The sequence below is a fragment of the Eretmochelys imbricata genome, chromosome 1, assembly GCF_965152235.1.
Source record: "Eretmochelys imbricata isolate rEreImb1 chromosome 1, rEreImb1.hap1, whole genome shotgun sequence".
NCBI classification, from domain to species: domain Eukaryota; kingdom Metazoa; phylum Chordata; order Testudines; family Cheloniidae; genus Eretmochelys; species Eretmochelys imbricata.
Window position 1 is genome coordinate 138312685 of NC_135572.1, and position 18953 is coordinate 138331637.

The window sequence follows — 18953 nt, forward strand, 5'->3', positions numbered from 1 at the left end:
AATATTTATAAAAATAAATATAAAGTGAGCACTGTACACTTTGTATTCTGTGTTATAATTGAAATAAAATATTTGAAAATGTAGAAAACATCCAAATATATTTAAATAAATGGTTTTCTATTATTGTTTTACAGCATGATTCATCATGATTAATTTTTTTAATCACACAATTAATGGTGATTAATTTTTTAATCGCTTGACAGCCCTTACTTTTATATGGGTTTTTCAGTGAGTTAATGATTATTACGGATAAATTTGTATATGAATTAGATCAGTGGTTTTCAACCTAAGATTTCCAAAGAGGTCTGCACCTCCATTCAAAACATTGTAGGGGTCCACAAATGAAAAAAGGTTGAAAACCACAGAAATAGATGAATGTCCCATTTTAGGTGGGAATTAAACCACTGGTGGCAGTGAAGAAAGCATGTTTCATTTTCTGTACATCTGGAGATATGGAATGGTTCAATGCGAAACATTAATAACGCCAAGAACAGTCTGCTTCCTCACAACCATCAGTCAGAGAGCTCCTGGGATCTCAGTTTTATCCTGTTCTTTACTAAAGTCAGAAATATTATTTTAAAAATCCAACAACTAAGACTTTAAACAATGATTTGAGGACTTCAGTAACTCAACCAGAGGCTTAGGGTCTATTACAGGAGTGGGTTGGTGAGGTTCTATGGCATGCAATGGGTAGGAGGTAAGACTAGATGATCAGGATGAACTCTTTGACCTTAATGTCTATGAACTATTAAATTAAATAAATAAGATAAGTCAGAAACCAGGCTATGAATAGCAACTTCCATACATGCAAATAAAAGCTGCTTATGAGATTATGATGACCTAACTGCTACCACTGGTGAGGTGTCCAATAATGGAACCAAATGCTGAAATATTTTAAATTAGAATTCAAGTTCTGATCATTTGATCTTTGAGTAGTTTATTCCAAAACACAGTTATACAATAGGTTTCCTTTTCAGCTGGAAGCATAACTCAAAAAGCTATTTTGGAGGGGAGACATTTGCTGTTTGACCTCAACACCATACTTACCAGGCCAACCAACTGGGCAAATTACATATGCCACAACATTTTAACAAAGTTCAAGTTCCTGTTTGTCTTCTTTCAGTTTATGTTTTGGGTTTAGTATGGAGTCAGGTACTTTGAAGGTGCAAAAACTCATGTGATTTCAAACTGTGTCCTCCAAAGCTGAAGTTCCTCAGGTGCTCAGTGTGTGTCCACTGACTAATAGGTCTTTTTTTCAGCTCACTCTCCTGATAAATTCTGATTTTCCTTCTTCCTGTTGGAAAGCTTCATTGCCATCTGGAGGAAGCACTTTCTTTTTCAGTTCTTCTTATATATCTGCTCTTGGTCTAGAAACAGCTAAATTAAAAACCTTTGGAAATAGAGTATAGAGGAAACACAGAGAAATTGCAAATAGCTGGTTGATGGATAGCAGCATGAGTGGCAGTGTGATATGATAAATATATTTCATGAAAGGGCTACACACAATGTACCTCTTTTGTATTTGTACATCACCGATTGAACACAGAGATGGCAAACAAGTCATTTGCTTGCCTTGGGCTGCACATGGGCAACTGCTTGAAAATATCAGAACCCATAATGTTTGTGCTGGAAATGGCCCACCTTGATTATCATACACATTGTAAGGAGAGTGATCACTTTAGATAATCTATTACCAGCAGGAGAGTAGGGTGGGAGGAGAGAAAACCTTTTGTAGTGATAAACACCCATTTTTTCATGGTTTGTGTGTATAAAAACATCTTCTGTATTTTCCACAGTATGCATCCGATGAAGTGAGCTGTAGCTCACAAAAGCTTATGCTCAAATAAATTGGTTAGTCTAAGGTGTCACAAGTACTCCTTTTCTTTTTGCGAATACAGACTAACACGGCTGTTTCTCTGAAACCTGTCATAATGTTTAATGACATCTGAAGTATTTTGGCCTTTCCAATGCATTGTTGTTAAAGCTAAAATGAAAACAAAAAATTAAATAGAGAATTTGCATTATTTTCTAAAATGATGTTTGCTGCTCTTCATGTTGTATGAAAGCCGGATTGACTTCTCCATCCTCAGGTTCAGGGTTGATGTGGCTGGTTTGTACTAATTCATTTGTGGCTGCTTTCCTTCTCCTATAAGCAAAAAGAATCTGTTAATATATAGGAAGCTGAGTCTCTACTTTGATCAAGTTCTTATGGATTCTAACAAGAGACTATTGTAAAAAAAAATACTGTATTCCATTGATTCATTTTACCAAAACAAATTACTCTGGGCTTAATGACTTTAATGGGAACAGGAGGAAGTTCATCATATGGCATGTTGTAGAAGTGCCATTGATACAAATAAGTTGTAAAACAATGAACCAATCTTTGTTGTATTGGTTTCAGATCAAAACTATGCTTCAAACAATTCTTATGAAAAAAAGACATGCAAAGCACATTATAGGTGAGTTCCTCCAGTGCATTAGGGTGGGTTGGAATCCAAAAAAACAATTTAGGCTTGCTGAAAACCCATCTTCAGGACTAGCTTCAATAATGTTGAGTTGCCAGGCCTCCCGCTGCTTGCATATATTATTTAAAATAATACTTACTTTCTTCGGTCTCTCTGCCCAGTGATGATCAAGACAATGACTCCAATCACAACTACGCCCATGACCACCCCAAACAGTATTAGCCAGACAGTGACAGGTGGTTCATAAGTTGGTGCCAGTGTTGGAAGAATACCCTCAAACTCCAGAGTTTTATCATCCAGTTTGAAAGCCTCATTGATTCGTCCCCGAGACATTCTGCCATCAAGAGTACAATCAAATTAAACACAAACAAATCAAATATTTTTGGATTCCTTATAATCCTCTAGGTATTTTAAACTTCCATTGAACTCTTTGCTTGAAGATGCTGCTTCAGTACTGGAGTGATAAACAGCAATAAGACATGCCAGATTTGTTCCTGCTACAAAGACAGTAACTGAAAGCCCGAATTTCTGTAGCAACCAGAACTGACATATTCAGATTTGTTACTGTACACAATAGTATCCCAAATCCTAATAGCCAAACCAAACCAAGGCAAGAAACCCTTTGACCTCACTGTCTACTTGCATCTTATCTCTCTCCTTCCCTTTACCTCTAAGTTCCTTGGATGCCCAGCATAAAACCACAGCCTTGACTTCCCCTTCTCTGTTTCCCCCTTGGATCCCTTGCAATATGCATTTTGCCTTCTTCACGCCACCAAAAATACTCTCACCAAAGTCTCCAGTGGCCTTTTCCTGGCCATGTCTAAGCTACTTTTCTGCATCTTGGTCTTCCTTGATCTTTCTGTTGCTTTTGACAAAATTTGCAAGAGACCATAACTTCTTTGGCCGTATTCTCTCCTAGTTTTCCAATCTCTCTGACTACTCATCAGCACCTCCTTTGGTTTTTAATTCTCCCCAGCCAGTCCCTCAGGATTTGTCCTTTGTCCCTTCTTCTTTTCTCTCTCTATGTCATCCACAACCTTATTGTTCACACAGCTTAATTCATTCTCTCTGTGGTAGTATCACAAATCTACTTCTCCATCCTTGATCTCTTCTGTGCAGTCTCCCATACCTGGCTTTCTTTCCAACATATCATCCTGAAGGTCCTGCTTTAAAATAGCACCTGAACTTACACCAGTTAGGTTAAAATTACATGGGCCTTCTATCTTCAAGTTCAGGGCATAAATTAGTCACCAGCTGGGGTTGGAGAAATGTTCCTTCTCCATGGCACAGTACAGTACAATTCGATGTATTCTAGGAGTTTCACAACTTTTCTGTGTCACCTTATATTGGCTGCTTTGAAAACAACATCCAATTAGACAGGCTATTGATCTTTTTTGATATGACAATTTCGCTCATCCTAATTTTTCCTTACTTTAGTTTTGTATCACACTTTCTCATAATACCTCCCTCAGTCATTTGAATATTTATATGGCTCCAGCCCTCTTTCATGTTATTTCCTCTAAGAGCAAAATTTCACCTGATGGCTGTTTCCACCTCAGTTTTGGGAACGATGTCAATGTTATTACCAGGCATTCTGACGGTAAAATAGAAGGAGATTCTTTGTGTTACATTCTCTACTTTAATGTCTGTGCTCCTGAAGGGAAATATAAAAAAAAATGTTTCATGATTAAAGAGATACCCCCAAATAAAAATCACATGAATGAAAATCTTGCATCCACTATACCTACAAAAAACACCTCGCAGCACAACTTAAGGGTCCATTGCTTGAAAGGTATTTTTGTCAACACTTGAGCTTTCAGTTTTGTGTTACTAAGTAATTCTAGGTTTCAGAGTAGCAGCCGTGTTAGTCTGTATTCGCAAAAAGAAAAGGAGTACTTGTGGCACCTTAGAGACTAACCAATTTATTTGAGCATAAGCTTTCGTGAGCTACAGCATCGGATGAAGTGAGCTGTAGCTCACGAAAGCTTATGCTCAAATAAATTGGTTAGTCTCTAAGGTGCCACAAGTCCTCCTTTTCTTTAAGTAATTCTAGATACAGCTGCATTACCCCAGGACTGAGAATCTCTTAAAGCAGCAGTTCTCAACCAGGGGTCCAAGGCCCCCTGGGGGGCTGTGAGCAGGTTTCAGGGTGTCCACCAAACGGCCGGCATTAGACTCACTGGGGCTCAGGGCAAAAAGCTGAAGTCCAGCCATCCCAAGCCTGAAGGTGAAGCCTGAGCAGCTTAGCTTCGCGGGTCACCTTGTGGCATGGGGCCCTCGGCAATTGCCCTGTTTGCTATCCCCTAATGTCGGCCCTGGCTTTTATATGCAGAAAAACAGCCTGTGGTGGCACAGCTGGGCCGTGGAGTTTTTATAGCATGTTGGGGGGGGCTCAGAAAGGAAAAGGTTGAGAACCCCCTGCCTTAAAGCACCTGGCCAAGCACAGAACAGCGGGGTTGCCCTCACATGTTTGGGGCAAAACTCAGCTCAGCTTCTTGCACTTTGAACTAGAGAATTAAAACTAGCATTTGGTTGCACCTAGGCCTGCTGAGAATTGAGCTTCGACATCATGGTGATTGATGTGCTATAAATGTGATCAGATGTATTAGGCAGATCGCCTCAGAAAATCATCCGAAGAGGCCTATCTAAAAATCGTTCCAAGAGACTTAGCAAGAATAATGCTATTTTTGGTACAAATATCTATTTCTGGTCATAGCCTATGTTAGTGAAGGACTACATATTTTTAAATGAAATTAGATTAGGGTTGCATTTATTTATCGTGGGTGACTTTTCACCTCATTTAGATCAATTAACTCATGTTTTGTGGGTCCAAAATCCCTTGGCTATTCAGCATCATGTATATGATACAAGTGTTATTGCCCAGAATTTTATATAATTTCATTTTTTATTTTTAATGGAATGTTTCTCCTCTTGGGAAGGTATCTCTATTGCTCCATTCTCTGGCTATCATAGCCCTATTCCCCTGTTAGCATTTGGGCAGCTGTTCTCAAGATCAAATCTCACCATTAGTAAGTGGTAAACTACAGTCTCCTACCTCACCTAGAAATAAAGTATCGTCTAACTATTGCACAGGTGATGTTTTTCTTTCTGTCAAAAGTTCTGAAGATTAAACAGCATGTGGCAAAGCAAATGGCTCTCCTATTAAGACCAGTCAATGCCCTCATGTCCTTTAGTATGAAACCATCAGACCTCTTCCAGCTACATTACACAGAAATCAGAATTAATTCCACCAGTACATATCCCTGCTGAACCAAAAGCAGTACTGTAGGCTCATGCATGCACAGTCAAACAAAATAACTCACTGGAATGAGACAGTCTGGTTCTTGACCTCTGAGAAATACTTCCTCATGGCATAGGCAATCGATGACTGGAACAAATATAATTCATTTTCATCCCATTTGTACTACAAATATAAAAAACAGACCTTCAGTAGAGATTATAATTATGCTGAAAATTACTGTGCATTAAGCAATGACTTTTAAAATACTGCTTCAGTAGTAGTAATTATAATTACAGCTAGGCAATTTTTTTTTTTTTGGCCAGAAAATGCAGATTCAGGTCAACCAAAACATTTTGTAACTTCATTGAACCTGCCAAATTGTTTTGGTTGGAAACCAGACACACCCCCGCCAAAAAAAAAATTCTTTCATTTTTAATATTTTCAGAACAACTTTTCATTTCAAAATTTCATTCAATTTTATTTTTTAAAAAATAGTTACATGTAAAAATTAAATGTGTTGACTTGGCTCAAACCCCAGTCATGGCTCAGGGTCCCATTGAGCTAGGAGTTGTACAGAAGGTAACGAAGAAGACATTCCCTACCCCATAGAACTCACAGACCTTTCACCAGGCAGCACATGACAGGTGGACAAACGTGTGAGAATGAGGTAACAAAATGAACAGAGGTTAGCAGAAAAATGGAGGTCTTGGCTCACCACTTACTTATTTACAAAGGTAATTTACATGCCCAAAATGACTTATAAATATCTGATTAATCATCACACCTCCCTTCAAAATAGATAAGTGATTGATTCCCCATTTTACAAACGGGGAAAATGAGACATACATAAATGGAGTGTCGTGAAGAAGCTCACTGAGGGTAGATCTATACTGCAACAAAAGACCCGTAGCATGGCTGCAGCTGGGCCAGGTCAGCTGACTCGAACTCGCAGGGCTCAACCTGTGGGGCTATACAACTGCAGTGAAGACGTTCGGACTTGGGTTGGAGCCAGGGCCCTGAGACGCTGTGACAGGGGAATGTATCAGAGCCGAGACTCCAGCCCAAGCCTGAATGTTTACACTGCAACTTTTAGCCCTGCAGCCTGACCCCTGCAAGTCTGAGTCAGCTGACCCAGGCTCTGAGATTTGGTGCCACAAGTTTTTTTTATCTCAGTATACACATACCCTGAGTGAGTCAATTGCTGAGCCAAGCCCAGAATGCAGGGGTTTCCAGATTCCAGTCCCATATCTAGTCCACAGCTGATGCTGTTCCTCTGAACCTGACCATCTTTGAATGTGTTGTCATCTATCTGAAGTTCTGCCATTGTAGGTTATTTATCACCTACGGCTATTTTGTGTCTTGACTGAATCCCACAAATAGGACCAGGAATATCTATCCCATTTCAACCCAAGGGTTCATAATAGCTGAAAAGATCTTTTTTGCTTAAAATAACAAGAAGCCAAATCCTAGCTCTCATGGATTCTTTACCCAGGAGTATTTCCACTGTAGTTATTGGGAGTTTTGTCTGGGAAAGGACTTTATGATTTAGACACTGATTTCCATTATATAATTGTATACATAAACAAGTCATTTAGTAGGAGACCGAGCTGTTTTGGTCTTTGTATTTTTCTTGTTAAGAATTCTTTGCAGCCATGTTTCTGCATAAGGTAGTTATTGATTTTTGTGCCCCAAACCAGACAAGTGATTCAAAAAAGGCAGAGCATATGTGGTATTTCATAGGAAACTACATGATAGGTCAGATATTAACTCCAATGGAACACAGAAACAGAGAAAGGTGCGTCAAGTTAAATAGCTCATTTCTGGCAAATAAATAGTTAAATAGCCCCTGCCTGTGCAGGTGGAAAAACCCAGCAATAACAGAGAATGTATCCTATGCAATTGTGCAATGGTGTACGTGGAAGGAAAGTTCATTTTTGACCTCTGTAGCAATCAGTTTATAACTTGAAGCCAGAGCTTTGATTACATTTATATCTTAGCATGCATGCCCATAAATGTTGTTATTGGTAATATTATCCAGCCCTGATATGAGGCTCATGGGCATGGTATAAAACTCTAGATACCCCCTATATAATAGCAATTTAAAAAAATACTGCTACATTTTTAACTCTCTGATCTCCTGTTGCAGTGAATTTCATAAAAGGAGGATGTGTTGGGCCATATCTTCAGCTGGTGTACGTCAGCCTACCTCCATGGAAGTGAATGGTGGATTCAGCTAGAACAGAAGGAAATGCTTCTAAACTCAGACACAGTCAGTAGACCAATTGCTCGGCAAGTATAGTGTAGCACAGCTCCATTGACTTGAATCTAAATTACTTCCAGGGACAGGCCCAGTCCTCAGCAGTCAGAGGGACAGTGTTCTGATCCAAAGTCCATTGAAGCCAATGAAGTCTTTGTATTGACTTCAGTGAGTTACAGATGAGGCCCTACGGGACAATAAAGGGGGCTTAAAGCCACCATTGCCCACAAACACCTACTTCTGAGGTGTGTTGAGCATGCAAAGATAGTACCCCAGGATCTGGTCTTTAGCATTAATGATACAGCTGTATGGATTATCTCTGCACTGGCATTCATTATTTAGCTGATACTACACACATCAGTGCCTTTACTTAAGCATTCATAGGAGTTAGCATTGTTTTCTCCTGTAGCTATCACCACAGTCCATCATGCCATTGTGTTTGCTTTTTTCTAATTTTCCTTTCATCCTTTGCCCCTTTCTACTTTGCAATATCTATTTCTCCTGCCCCAAAAGAACCAGCATATTAACAGAGTTTGATTCCACAACCATCGCTTTTCATATTTGGCAGTAGAGCTGGTTAGAAAATTTGTGTTGAAATAGTTTTCCATTGCAAAATGCTGTTTCAACTAAACTGATTTATTTTCATTAAATTGTATCATTTAGAAATTAAAAAAAAAAATTTTTGAAAATGGCAAAATGTCCTGTTTTGACATTTTCAGAACAAGGTTAATTTGTAATTCAAAAGGACTTTTTGTTTTGAAATTCACTTTATTGATATAAAAATTTAAAAAAATAAAAAAGGGTCAGAATCAAAACCACCACATTTCAGATTTAGCCAAACAAAACATTTCGATTGACTGAAAATAAATTATTTTTCAAATTTTGTTTTCCAAAAAATTTCAAAATTTTGGTTTTCAGGATGAATGTTTTTGAAATCTTAAAAACTTTCCTGACCAGTTCTATTTATCAGTTCCTTTGGCTTTTTAATAATTTATCTTGTTTCTATAAAATCTATTTTATGATGTTTTCATTCATAAAAGTATTCAAACAAAGATCTCATGTGCTATTTAAGAGAAAATGTAAGTTTGGCCTCTAATTTTAGAAGGAATTTCCATTTTAAAATACACTTAGTTGTCTACAAGCTGCTGACCTAGCAGTTTGTGTTTCAGCTTTTTATGGTGTGATCACACAGAAGATGCTGACAGAGTGGTTCTGGTTAACATTTACAAAGTAGTCAATTTTTAAAAAATAAGAGACAGATCCTCATATTAAATGATTTATGAAATATTTTCTCTACAGTTAGGCAGTAATTAATTGAGTTCAAAAGGACTGGTCCTGGCAGTCTTTTAAATATTTTTTGTTTTATCTTTCAGACACTCTAGTAAAGTCACAGCCAGAGCAAAGCTGCAAGTGTCTCTACCTGATCAACGTCACCTGAGATGTCAGTGCATTCTAAACAGATTCTTAGTGCAATAGATTTAAGTTATATATAGACTATAAGGTGAATAGAAAGCTGGCTAGATCGTCAGGCTCAACAGGTAGTGATCAATGGCTCCATGTCTAGTTGGCAGCCGGTATCAAGCAGAGTGCCCCGAGGGTCGGCACTGGGACTAGTTTTGTTTAATATCTTCATTAATGATCTGGAGGATGGTGTGGATTGCACCCTCAGCAAGTTTGCAGATGACACTAAATTGGGAGGAGTGGTAGATATATTGGAGGGTAGGGATAAGATACAGAGGGACCTAGACAAATTAGAGGATTGGGCCAAAAGAAATCTGATGAGGTTCAAGAAGGACAAGTGCAGAGTCCTGCACTTAGGCGGAAGAATCCCATACACTGCTACAGACTAGGGGCCGAGTGGCTAGGCAGCAGTTCTGCAGAAAAGGACCTAGGGGTTATGGTGGACGAGAAGCTGGATATGAGTCAACCGTGTGCCCTTGTTGCCAAGAAGGCTAACAGCATTTTGGGCTGTATAATAAGAGCATTGCCAGCAGATCGAGGGACGTGATCATTCTCCTCTATTCGGCATTGGTGAGGCCTCATCTGGAGTACTGTGTCCAGTTTTGGGCCCCACACTACAAGAAGGATGTGGAAAAATTGGAAAGAGTCCAGCGGAGGGCAACAAAAATGATTAGGGGGCTGGAGACATGACTTATGAGGAGAGGCTGAGGGAACTGGGATTATTTAGTCTGCAGAAGAGAAGAATGAAGGGGGATTTGATAGCTGCTTTCAACTACCTGAAAGGGGGTTCCAAAGAGGATGGATCTAGACTGTTCTCAGTGGTGGTAGTTGATAGAACAAGGAGCAATGGCCTCAAGTTGCAGTGGGGGAGGTTTAGGTTGGATATTAGGAAAAACTTTTTCCCTCGGAGGGTGGTGAAACACTGGAATGCGTTACCTAGGGAGGTGGTGGAATCTCCTTCCTTAGAGGTTTTTAAGGCCCTGCTTGACAAAGCCCTGGCTGGGATGATTTAGTTGGGGATTGGTCCTGCTTTGAGCAGGGGGTTGGACTAGATGACCTCCTGAGGTCCCTTCCAACCCTGATATTCTATAATTCTATATGTGCTGTTCCAAGCATGCTGCTTCTTTAACATAAGCAATAGTAAACAGACAGTGAAAATTTAACATAAGCTGTGAAAACAGACAGACAGTTTACTTTTTTCGCAAAACCCACTGTGCCTCAATTAACTTTTTTTTAAATTAACATAACTGGAAGGGAATGCCTCAATCTTTCCTGGACTTTTACCAGCACCAGTCTGTCAGGCGTAATACAATATAGCTGTTGCTGTATTTAGAAAGGATTCAGAAGTCAGGTTTGTCAGGAGAGAAGAGCTTTCACACTGTACAACAGCTCAGACTAAGGCTGTTCATGCTTCTAGAACTATTGAGCCAGACCCTCGGCTAGTGTAAGTCAGTGTAGCTCCATTGACTTCAACAGAGCTACAGTAAATTACACTGGTTGCAGGACTGGACCATGTAGTACACAAGGGACATGGCTAAAGGCTTAACCGAGGCATTAGCATGGGGCCTGAGGCTGTACTCAGTGACATAAAGCAGTGATGTCACTGGCTTTGATGGGCACAGGAGTAGGCCCATAGTCACTCCCAGGATCACATTACACTATCTCCATTGCACAGTCAGTCCCTGACTTGACACAGGATGCCTGCTCTGACAGCTGTGACCATGAGATGGTCTAATACAGGCAGTTTGCTATGTACTTAGCCCCACTTTTAAGCACCTGTAAGATACTGTGAAGTTGTTCCTTGCTCAGAAAAAATGTACATTACTTCACGTCTGAATCAGAGGGGCCCTTTCCCTCAGCGTTCTTGACTGCTACAAATCAGCACTTCTTAGGCCAGATTCACTTGTACACCCGCTAGCTAATTTGTGCTGCTCTGGTGATGCAAATCAGTGGTAAACCCAGCATAGCCAACCAGTTAAACTGGAATTTGGGCTGCTTTGCAATGTCTGGGCAGTACAAAGCAGCTGAAGTGTATTGCTGAATGTGTCTCATTATGAGCTGCGGCAAGTCCTATGTAGGCATCTTCCCAACATGCCTACACACTAGTTAACACGTGTTACCAAGATCCCTTGCTGAACTACAAGGTTTCAGAATTATTTACTTGTATAGAAGGAGTGTCGGAGCAGAAATGTAGTTAGTGGACAGTGTTTATGTAATGTGCTTGTTTTGCAGCTTGGGACCATATCTTACAGTCATTCAAATTAAGTGCTGTAAATGAGATTGTTTTACAACCACTCAATTGCACGATACAAGAACATGATGACAAAAGCCAGGCATAAAATGGTGTTAAGTTAACCATTAACTATAATGGCTAATAAATGTGTTGTAATATGGAGCCTTTTAGTGGTGTTGCTATCACCACTGAATGACATCTAACTCAACTCAGGGGGACAGGAAGCAAAAAAAGTTTACGAGGGCTTGCATAAAAGAGAGTGACAGAACTGAGAGAGTGTGGGTTTGTGTGAGAAAAAATAACACATTTGTGTAACCTTCCTAGACCAATAGGTTCCCACACCTAGGTGTGAATTTCAAATTTGAGTGTTTGGATACATAAGCAAAAAGCACTTGCCTGATGAGCCAATTTTACCTGGAAAAATGCTCATGCTTTGACAGCAATGATAATGGGGGAGGGATAGCTCAGTGGTTTGAGCATTGGCCTGCTAAACCCAGGGTTGTGAGCTCAATCCTTGAGGGGGCCATTTAGGGATCTGGGGCAAAAATTGGGGATTGGTCCTGCTTTGAGCAGGGGGTTGGACTAGATGACCTCCTGAGGTCCCTTCTAACCCTGATATTCTATAAACCTTTCACAGGAAGGAAGGGTCTGTGCACTGTGCCATTGAGAGTAACATGAAGAAGGAAATCTAGAATAAGGAGCAAATCCACAACCAAATACCCAGCCTTGGCAGATCAGCTGAGTTAGCAGTGAGCCTGTCCTCCAGCACGATGTTGAGGGAAGTACCATCTTTTGCCTACTAGCTACTGCACTCCAGAAAAATAATAGTAAGGACATTTGGGCATCTGAGCTAGGAGCATGGGCAGGAGGAGGCTGTGAGGAGGTTTGTAGGATTTATCAGTGCCTGGAAAGAGGACATCAAATATGCAAACAAATTGCTAGAAAGAGCAGTCATATTGTTTGTAACAGAGAGCGTCCAACACCTCCTATATAGAATTCAGCTAGATATTTCCATGTTGATCTGTGATTTGTTAAACAAAACATGACATAGTAACAGAATGAATACACTAATCTGGATTTACTCACTGCATTGTTCCCAAGTGCTGATTTCAGACTGATCCTCACTTTGATTGCATTGAGAGAATCTGATTTAAAAAGAAAAAAAGCACTGCATCACAACTGCAAAGTCTTTTCCATAAAGCTGCTGTATAGCCAAGTGAGATGATGAGGTGATTTTGTTTTACTGATAGTTTTTACCCTCCCCAGGCTAATGAAGGTATCAGATACAACACTGTTCTCAGCCACTAGGATATGCTGCATTCTCCCATACTGACTGTGGCTACAGGTGTGTGTCTCACATGTGCTTCAGCATTTGATGTAGTGGTGCTGGGCTGAATAAAGCATTTTACTACTACTCTCACTTCTTGGGCACCCTCTTTGTTGTGGCCAGTAATGGAGAGCCAGGGAGAGATGGCATTTAACATTCCAAATTGGCTTGCCCATCCTGAGCCTGATTGCCTTCCAGCTCTGATGACAGAGAGTCTAGATGAGTTCTCACCAGCTCGGCAGATGTGAAGCATGCTCAGTAGGCTCAAGCAAGGGTTATAATACCTACAAACCCAAACCACTATTCTCCCTTCATTCTGATCATCCGTCCTGAGTTTTTAGCACTGCCAATGTAAAAAGGCTTTTTAAAGTGACTTTTGTCAACAATTCATTATCAGGGTCAAGTGCTCAGTTTCTGGGAATTAGATGAATCTGTGACAGGCAGTTGATGGCCACCGTGGTCCCTGAGTATCCTGACTCTCCAGCTTTGGGAGTGATGAAGTCAATGAACTTTTGCATGAGCAACTCTTACTGATGGGTCCCAGGGCCATAGACGTTGCTTGTTGCCTCTCCCAACTGCCAGATTCAACAACTGTGGAAAGAGAAAGGGGGCATGGGTTGAGGAGAAATTGTATTGTCAAGCATTCTGAATTACATATAAAACCATTACGTACATGGAGTCCAGAGTGCATTCCAGCCAACAGATCTGCCACTATTGTTCTTTATCAGCCACTGATGTAAGGGTTCAAAGTAGTGGAGCAAGGGTTTTGCATTCATCTTCTGTTCTCCTGTTATACTTTCTAGTGCCTGGGTCCAGGGCTGTGATCTCCCCAAGACAAGCATGTCCCTGGGTATCGAAGGATCAATGATTATTGCTAGATTCCATCTGTGCACAGATTATATGTACGCACTCATATGAATGCAAATAAATTCCCTTCTCATTGATAGGAGACTAAACCCCTATGGGTCAGATCCTCAGCTGGTATAAGTCTGCATAACTCCACTGGAATTAGCCAAGGAAACAGACTTTAATGTCGAGCCAAGTTTATCCCTGGTGTAACCCCATTGGCTTCAGTAACTTAAGTGGCTTTACAGCCAGGATGAATTTGGCCCAGTTATATTCAATCTCCTTTTATATAACAAATTGTGTGTTTTGTTACCGCAGTTTGTGACCAGCTGCCGTGGAATTAGTAATGTCACATGTGTAAAGAGGACCTGTATGGTTAGCAGCCTTGCAAAGTGCCTCCTGAAACTGGAACTGATAAATGGTCCTTGTGTAATATCTAAAAGAAAAGAGAAAAAAGAACAAAAGCCATACTTTGTGTTACCCAGCTCACACTGGAGCAGCAAATAGCCTTGCCCTTTGGAATGGACTGCAATTTAGATTAACGCTCCTGCGGTGACCCTGGGCACTTTGGAGAGAAAGACAAAACACTAATGACGAGCTGGGCCAAACATCCTGATAATGTTCAAATGCCAAAATCATAAGAGCTAAGATGTGCTCTCCGTTACAATGGGCCCTAGCTGGAGTAAGTGAAGTTACAGAGACTCTGATTCTCCACTCTAGCTGAGCACAGCTGGGATCATTTGGATGGAGGAGCCCCAGGGAGCCAGCTGCAGCTCTCTGAGTCAGGGCTGTACAGGGACATCCCTAATGTATGTCACTGGCACTAGCATCTGATCCTTCAGGGGCCTGCTCCCCTGGTTCTTTAGGCACCTGAATCCAGTGAAGGACTTCCAGCGTTCTCCCTCCTTCCCCTTATGGTGAGGATCAGAGAGGCAGCTGGCATAGGAAACAACAGAGCCATCTCCACCAACATTACAGCAGCAGAAAGTTCCTCTGCACAGCAAGAAATTGCTTCTGGGCATCTCCTGTCGCATTACGCCATACGAGAATCCGGCCCTAACAAGTCTGCGGGTCTGATCCAATGCCCATTGAAGTCACTGGAAAGATTCCCATTGACTTCCGGAGGCCTTAGGCCAGGGCTTAACCAAAAGAAGAATTTGGCTTTAACACTCTGAATGAAGTATTTGAGCAAGCTGCTGCTTGTCATCTAGGAGTTAAATGATGATCATAAAGGTACCTTATGAAAGAGTAATCATTGGCCACATGGAACAGAGCAGCTGGGTCACAGTATGTTTCATCGTGAGGCAGTGGTTCAACCACACCCACTACTTCTCGCCTGTGGGTAGGGGAAGAAAAAATTAGAGGCATTCCCATTACTAGTTCTTGAGAAAAATATAGACTGACCTTTCCACATGGCAGCTGCTGTTTGTAGCAGTCATCACTGCTGGCATCTCCCTTACCTTCCAAACACGGTCATAACAAAGCTAAATAAACTAGGCTCCTAAACTGCTATTGGGCTGTCCATGGAACTACTGTGCATGGGACTATTGGACCTAAACATTAACCCTGACTGGAAACTCAAATGTAAGAAGTGAGTGAAAATGTCACAATAATCTAGAACTTTTTGCCAGTTTGAAAATTAACCATGGTAAACAGGTTTTTTTATGATAAATGTTATGAATAAATGCAAGAAAACCAGGCAGGTCAACTAGACTAGTCCAAACAAAAAGAGGCGACTGATATCATTCAAGGACTGTTGAAATGATGCTTTGTAACAACAAGAAGAGGTGTCGTCTGAAATTAATGAACTAAAATTGGTGTGGTGGATATTAGGACTAATTGATGGACAAAATAAAGAGGGAATGAACTATGCCACTCACTTGTCCCCTTTGGTGGTTCCTTAAAAAAAGACTTTGAAAAAAAATTCATCTCCTTTTCCACCTTGTATCCCAGTTGGTCTCATCTGCTCATCTTCCCTAACCCCATGATAAAAGGAGCTGACCAGTCTGAAAGACTTTCTTCCTGAGAGGAAGGCCACTAGGCCTTGCTCTTGTTCAAAGAACTTTGTTTTTCACTTTTCAGAGTAACAGCCATGTTAGTCTGTATTCGCAAAAAGAAAAGGAGTACTTGTGGCACCTTAGAGACTAACCAATTTATTTGAGCATAAGCTTTCGTGAGCTACAGCTCATGATGCATCCGATGAAGTGAGCTGTAGCTCACGAAAGCTTATGCTCAAATAAATTGGTTAGTCTCTAAGGTGCCACAAGTACTCCTTTTCTTTTTGTTTTTCACTTGTGAGTCCTGGAAATCATATCATGACATCCAGGCCTCAGCCCATCAGTGGGGATACCTAATTGCCAGCATTGAAAAGGCACGTAAGATCCTGTTCTGTTCCACTCCTCTTGTGTTGCTTTCCCCATCTCCCCCTTCCTCCTATCCTATCTCAATTTTTCATCAAATCCTGAAATCAACTGCATTGCATCAGCACAGTGGGATGAGATGACCACAATTCTGTCCTGTTTAAGGAGAAAAGACCCAACCAGATTATGCCCCATGGTCCAAGCAACAGGTGCCCTGATTGGCCTGCCAGCCAAAGCATCCATTCGTGACTCACCAGCCTTCCAGTGTTCCAAAGACATCAACAGAAGCCATATTTCCCTCACCCTTTCTATCCCATCTCTCCTCCACCTTCTGTCTGTGTGTTTGTTAGAAACAGGAGGCATTTTACCCAACAGGACTGAAAGTGAAATTAACCCTTTCCTTTTCATCAAAGTAAGTTTGTTCTCCGAATAGAAGAAACTGATATTTTGCCTCCAAATGGAGAGAAACTTTAAAGGTTTAAGTTAATTTTACATACTACTCTATTTCATTTTCAATATAAGTACTTGCTTTAATTTATTGTTCTTCCATCTGTTTCAGCTTTAGAATGAATGCTTTTGGGTGTTTGCTAAGGAACTGAGTAAAACCAAGGCCTCCGTAGAAGAAAACTCCAAACCTAAGTATCTATGTTTTAATGTTGGATTGTGAAAGAGTTTATAACATTGCTAACTTTTTTTACCTTTGAAATCAATACAACAGAACTCACAGTGATGTCAATGGTGGCACGGCTTCAAAATGAATAGCAGGATATGGCCCTTTGACATAAAAGATTAAAAACCAAAGGATTTATGTTAAGATGGGGTAGGAAAGGTAAAATCATTGTTGTAAAATATTCCACAATCAATTGGCTTCACACTCCGCTTGTCATCGGTCTGATGCATAGCCCATTGAACCAAAGACACCATGATGAGGTGTCAACCCCATGCAAGGCCTGAATAGAGAGAAGGCCTATTAACCTTGTGACACGCTGCAGCTGAGGGAGAGTCAGCATTGAAAAGGTCTAATTGATGATGAAGCCCAGCTGGGCAAGGGGCAGGCTAAACTGCTATAAAACCAGGAAGGAGAAAGTAAGGAGGGTTGTAGTTAGAGAAGGTTGACAGTCACCTTTTGGGCTTAGAGAGGTAAAGGAGGAAACTGGGGGTGAATTGAAGCCCTGGGATCCAGGCCTTGACGGAAGGGCATATCCAGAGAAGGGTGGAAAAGGAGCATGATAGGGATGAAGTAGAGGAAGTATCCCAGAGAAACAGCAGCAAGGTTTTGGACAGTGCAGAATTTAGCTGCTGGTTGTGGGGTCCCTGGGCTGGAACCTGGTGTAATGGGCAGGCCTGGGTTCCCCTACCAGCCACTGGGGAAGTGGCACAGAGTGGGCAGTGGAGCAGAAGACAGCCTAGGATAGTCATCCAATGGGACTTGGATCTCCCAGGAGAGGAGGATTATAGTGATCTGACCAGAGAGCCAAGCCATGAAAAAGGAATACCCTGAGCAATAAAGAGGGAGTAATCTGATGAGGGAGAGGGAAAGAGAAAGAGACACCCTGGGGTGTGAAACTAAAGGAGGTGGTGTCAAAGAAGGCATGAGCTAATCCCCAGATGGGCCACAAGGAGGCACCACAGCAGTGAGCAGCAAACCCTGTGATGAATGTGGGCATAATAAGCATCCCTGAGACAAGTGGAGTGAGAAACTATGCATGTCGGTCACCTCTGAGATGAGGGGAGTGTGAGGGATAGTGCATAACAGTCACCACTGATACAAGGGAAAAGTGAGGGGCCACAGCAGCTGTAGAAGAAGTAAAGGGACTATGGAGCTGCTGCATATGGAGGCCTTTTTTGGAGAAGGCCAGTATACCCTCCTGAAATGGATGCAGAGTTTTTGCTCCTGTTTAAGGGGAATGAAAAGCAATCATGGGGCTCCAGGCACTGCTTCTGCAGAACCAGCAGAGACAGGGGGAGGCCCAGTTATAACTGCAGGGGTATTTAATGAAGCTAGCAGAAAAGCGGAAATCTTTATTTAAGATCCTATGGGGAAAAGTGAGCTAGGGCTGAAGAGGCTGGGAACAGAAAAAGTGCTCAGAGGCCTGGTCAAGAGTGTGTATTACACTGCAGGCAGTGGGGACAGTTGAAAAGGGAATGTCCCTGTGTGTATCAGGACAAGGGGTCTTGCATGGAAAGGAGGGATGCAGAAAAGCCCCAAAGAGTGCCATCTCCTGAAGGAGTAGGAAAAGGAGGGATCTGTTTTGTCTGTGGGAAATGGGAGCAAGTGCAGAGGCACTGTCTTCACACAAAGAGAAACTAGCAGGAAAAGAGCAAACGATCGAGAAAGGAATGGAAGGATGAGCCAGAGGCCCATAGAAAGTGCACAACGGTAGTCGAGAGGACCTAGAGGGTGAGGAGAGATTGGAGGGAAGAAAGAGTCTGCCAAAGACAAAGTTAAAGGATACAAGGACAAACACGGAGAGTAACCAGAATGCAGTGGGAACTCAGACCCCGGGGAGAAAGAGAGCTGGGGGAGTCTGCAGAGCCAGGGCAAAAGCTACAAGAGAGGCTGGCAGCTGCAGAGTAAGCCTTGCAAGTGGCTTCGCAAGACTTAGAATTCCAGAGGGAAAAGTTTCAGGACACCATGGAGGAGAAGGGTAGACTGCTCCTTATGGTGGGCAATCTAGAGCAGAAGCAAGGTAACTAGCTCCAACAACTCCAAGGGGAAAGGCATCCATACCCCCCAGGGTTACAGACTGGAGTGGGAGGGTA

At 41.6% G+C, this 18953-nt stretch overlaps 1 protein-coding gene across 1 annotated transcript in view; it reads right to left on the reverse strand.

Moving 5' to 3' along the window:
• Window positions 1-972: 972 nt before the first annotated feature.
• The window catches only part of ACE2 (angiotensin converting enzyme 2), a 38607-nt gene continuing 20626 nt past the window's right edge, over window positions 973-18953 (reverse strand). The window contains exons 11-19 of the mRNA XM_077816143.1: window positions 15068-15166; window positions 14144-14266; window positions 13658-13830; window positions 13516-13575; window positions 12744-12802; window positions 5789-5889; window positions 4003-4119; window positions 2605-2799; window positions 973-2146 (exon numbers count right to left, since the gene is read on the reverse strand). Of these exons, the coding sequence (XP_077672269.1) occupies window positions 2029-2146; window positions 2605-2799; window positions 4003-4119; window positions 5789-5889; window positions 12744-12802; window positions 13516-13575; window positions 13658-13830; window positions 14144-14266; window positions 15068-15166 (1045 nt within the window). The 3' untranslated portion in view covers window positions 973-2028. The remainder of the gene's footprint in view (window positions 2147-2604; window positions 2800-4002; window positions 4120-5788; window positions 5890-12743; window positions 12803-13515; window positions 13576-13657; window positions 13831-14143; window positions 14267-15067; window positions 15167-18953) is intronic.